The 4,400-nt window shown below is 48.2% G+C and overlaps 1 protein-coding gene across 1 annotated transcript in view; it reads right to left on the bottom strand.

The window, feature by feature from the left end:
- The window catches only part of LOC122543041 (lysyl oxidase homolog 2-like), a 58,290-nt gene that overhangs the window by 25,023 nt on the left and 28,867 nt on the right, over nucleotides 1–4,400 (bottom strand). The window contains exon 4 of the mRNA XM_043681232.1: nucleotides 1,170–1,381. Within this exon, the coding sequence (XP_043537167.1) occupies nucleotides 1,170–1,381 (212 nt within the window). The remainder of the gene's footprint in view (nucleotides 1–1,169; nucleotides 1,382–4,400) is intronic.

Below are 4,400 nucleotides of genomic sequence, written 5' to 3'. Positions count from 1 at the left end.
GGGAGGGGTAATCAATGAGTGATTTGAGGGGGAAGTGACAAGGAGTCTGGGGGAGTGAAGGAGGGATTGGAGGAGGAATTAATGAGGGATTCAGTGAGGGAGTTGACAAGGGGTTTGTGGGGGAAATCAATGAGAGAGTCATCGGGGAGAATCCATGACAGAGTTGGATGGCAGCATGGGGCTGGGACTGGGGCAAAAGCAGAGCTCCAAACCATTTCCACAATATGGCATCCCATTGGACACAAACGATATCATGAGGCAGATTGGGATTCTGACAAGGGGATTACTTTCGGATTACCCACACAGCCCTGAATACCTGGTATCTAACTATTCCACCTTCCAATCATTCAGCTTCAGAAGTGAAGAGGATTGAAACATTCCTCACAGAACTCCTACCGTGTGGAAAGAAGCCATTCAGTCCATTGAGTCCATACTGACTCTCTGAAGAGTATTCCACCCAGACCCACCCCATCCCTTTAACACTACATTTCCTGTGGCCAACCCACCCGAGCCTGCACACCTGAGGGAGAAAATCCACCCAGACATGGGGAGAATGTGTCTGTGTGGAGTTTGCAGTCACTCCCGGAGGCTGGAATCGAACCCGGGACCTTAACACTGAGAGGCAGCAGTGCTAACCACTGAGCCACCCTGTTGGCTGTAATCTGATCGATCCACATGAGGGCAGTTTGTGTTAGTGTATGAGAGTGTGTGTGAGTGTGAGAGAGAGAGAGAGAATATGAGTGCATCCAGCTTTGACCTAACAACATCAATCAGACCCCATTCAGTTCCAGCACCATCAGCTAGCTACCTCCGAGCTAGTGAAAGACACTGCGGACTCTGCATCCTTTGGCAGATCACTGTCACACCTCAACATCAAAGGCATGCCCAGGGCTCTTGTTGCTGCCGTGGTAGTGTGCCTATATCTGAGCAAGGAGGACTGGGTTCAAGTCCATCTGCTCCAGGAGTTGTGAAATAATGACATCTCAGATCAGGGCAAAGATCAAAACATGAGTCAGCCCCTGAAGCTGTTCCCCCATTCATGAGGATCATGCTTACCCTGCTCCCCCTCTCTCCCTGTACCCCTAGTGATCTCTCCCAGGCATACAGCAGGGCACCAATCTCAGATCTCCCACCCAGAAAGCAGCCACATCCGGACGCTCTGTCCTTACTTGTAAATCCTCATGTTGTAGCCTTTCTCTGCAGGAAATCCAAACATGCCACAGACAACTCTGCTGTTCATGGCCGTCCAGTCCGCGTCACAGATCTGTTTCCACTCTCCGTCCTGCTGCACCTGGACATAACCCTCTGTGACAGGCAGCCGCTTCCTGGACGAGCCAAAGACTCCCTTGATGCGAACATCTTGCACTCGTAACTGCTCGTCCTGGGATCACAGACAGACAGAGCGAGTGTTAGAGGGGACTCCTGAATTGGATCACTTTCACAGCATGGGTCAAATCATCACCCTCCTCCACTTCTTCCCCAGCATGGGAAGGTGTAGAAACATGTACTCGTATCACATCTGGACAGACCATTCAGCCCACTGAATCCATGCTGGCTCTGCCCAACAGCAGCCCCACTGCATTACGTTCCTCTCGTTCTTTTGACCTGAATCACTGTTGGCCAAATGAATTCTAGCAACCGATCAGACAGCTGAGGAGAAGCTGTGTCTCCAAACACTGACCCTGAGCATACCCCTTCTGGTCACTGTGTGCCAACGTGCAGAACGACCCATGTTCCCACCGTACACTCTGTTCTCTGCCTTTTCACCAAACCTCAAACCCCATACATTTCAGTGTTTGTCACACCCACTTGCTGCCTCAGACTTTGTAAAAACCTTCCTGAAAATGCCAATACACCATATCTCTTTGCTTCTCAAATATGATTTTCTCTTCTGCAGTGTGGACACAGGCCATCAAATCTGCAATGACCCTCTGAAGAGCATTCCACCCTATTCTCGCAACCATGCAATTCCCACGGCTAACCCACACCTCTCTGGATATTATGGGCAGTTTAGCACGGTCAATCCACCTAACCTGCACATCTTTGGGCTGCGGGAGGAAATCCACAGAGAGACCCGGGGAGAGTGTGCAAACACCACACAGCCACCCCAGGGTGGAATCGAACCTGGGTCCCTGAGGCAGTAGTGTTAACCACTGAGCCACCGATGAGTCATGGTGACTCTGTCCAATCTGGCAAGTATTTTCTCAGTGTCCAGGAATTGGGACAGGTCTGGATTCCCTTACGAGGAAACCTGAACATCAACTGGTTTTCAGACAAAGCATGTTTTGGGTCCACTAGTTCAAATCATTTGGAGGTTAAAAATAACCTTGCTTTTCAGGTCTGTTCAACCTAGATGAAGTTTTTATCCAGAAGGACCCAAACTCAATGTGTCTGCAGGTCTATTCAAGGCTGTTTCCAAAAAGCCTTTGCGTTTTTCCAGACATTTGCACAGTTTCCAGTATTTCTCCCAATAGGGATATCAGGCTGACCTGCATTTGCGACCTGTGATGGTGCTGTCAGTTGAACAAGACTATTTTGTCCTTGGGTTTTTTTTTTAAAAAAAGAGGTTGTAAAGGCAGAGGTGTCAAAATGTCTGCAAAGAGCCGACTGCAGCGCTGGCTAGTTCTCCTGGTTGAGGTTTTTTCTGGTTTGGTTTAGCTGTAGCAGAGAAGGTGCAGGGAGCAGGAAGTCAGAAGCTGCTTCACTGCAAACAGGTTCAGGCCTCTGTCTCTGAAATCTCTCCTGCCTGGAGGAACCAGTGATTGAATTTACCTTTTACCAAGGGGTGTGTTTGTGGGATGTTACGGGAATTGGAACAGCTCCTCAGTTAACTTTCAAGCATGCCGAGTTTTCCAATAATTAAGTTATTCTAAATTCCGTATTCTTTTGTTTGTGATTCAATTGTAGTGGGTAAATAAATTCTGTGTTGCTTAAAGCCGAGTGGTCTGACCAGCTGTATCACTCCTGGACTATCCACCCCACACCTACCTTTACAATAAGAAAAGATTAGTGTCTGGGCTACCTTCTGAAAATATTCTGAGGGGATCTGACTTGGTCCATAACAAACCTTCCAATCTACATTGTAGCAGAGTTGACGATATTTTGAATGTATCACTCCTGGACTATCCACCCCACACCTACCTTTACAATAAGAAAAGGTTAGTGTCTGGGCTACCTTCTGAAAATATTCTGAGGGGATTGGACTTGGTCCATAACAAACCTCCAATCTACATTGTAGCAGAGTTGACGATATTTTGAAAAGAACATGGGGAAGACATTTGACGTAGTTCTCAACGTGACTCAACAAATGAAAACAATATGAGGCAGAGGGAGGGAAATGCAGAATGAAATGGGACTGGAACCATTTCAAAGGGAATGGGAGATCAATGTCATCTGTGCACACAAGCCCAACATTATCCTATTTACTTGCAACTCCCAGTCCCCCAGAGTCCTTCAGCCTGCACACAGATGTTCCTCCTGTTGCGCCAAACATTTCTTCATCTTCTCAACAGCTGGGCAACAAGTCACTGCTCAGAGGGAGAGAAAAACACTCAGATTTCCAAACAACGGCTTGCTCCCAGATTTGGGAATTATTGACTTCCAATTGCAATTGGACTGCTTTGAGAGAAAAAAAGGATCGACCTCCAGGAACACGCAGAGAGGCACAAATCCTGTCCTTGCGGATCCTCTGATGCCAGGGCTGTGGGCAGGAGCTGCCCTACAGTGCTAGGTTGTTCAAAGTGGAACACAAGGTCAGGCACAAGCAAGGGTGCTGCACCCTCAGTTACAGCGAGACCAAGGAGCACAGGGGAGAGAGGGAGGGAGAGAGATGGAGAGAGAGAGATGGAGAGAGAGAGAGAGATGGAGAGAGAGAGAGAGATAGTAAAATCCCAGGAAGATAAATACAATGTCAGTCAGATACAAGGGGAAAAAGGAGAGGCAAAGACAGGGAGAGAACGTCAGATAGACAGCAAGAGAGAAATCCCAGGGAGAGATATAGGGCAGAAAGAGAGAAAGGGGTTGCAACAGCAGAGAGATAGAGCTGAGAGAGCGGGGTGGTGGTGGGGGTGGGGGGCTGCTGCGATGCAGCTAGAATGACGTACAGACAAGAATAGCAAGATCCCACAGAGCCGAAAGAAAGATGCAGAGAAAGACGAACAATGTGTTGGTTTTGTGAAAGTTTGAATGATTAAGCATTCCTGAAAAACCTGGTGGGGTGACAAAGGGGCACAGTATTGTAGGAAGAGAATCTACAGGGGAATGTCAACAGGGCAGAGATATGAAGGATGTTGAGAGATAGGAATTGAAGGAAATATGTGGGAGAGACAGCTGGGAACACAGAAATAGACATGAGAGCTGCCGTGGGAGTGGGAAGCAGTGAGACCGGGGGGATCAGACTG

This window comes from Chiloscyllium plagiosum, chromosome 42 (assembly GCF_004010195.1).
Source record: "Chiloscyllium plagiosum isolate BGI_BamShark_2017 chromosome 42, ASM401019v2, whole genome shotgun sequence".
Lineage (NCBI taxonomy): Eukaryota > Metazoa > Chordata > Chondrichthyes > Orectolobiformes > Hemiscylliidae > Chiloscyllium > Chiloscyllium plagiosum.
This window is presented reverse-complemented; position numbering and strand designations above follow the sequence as displayed.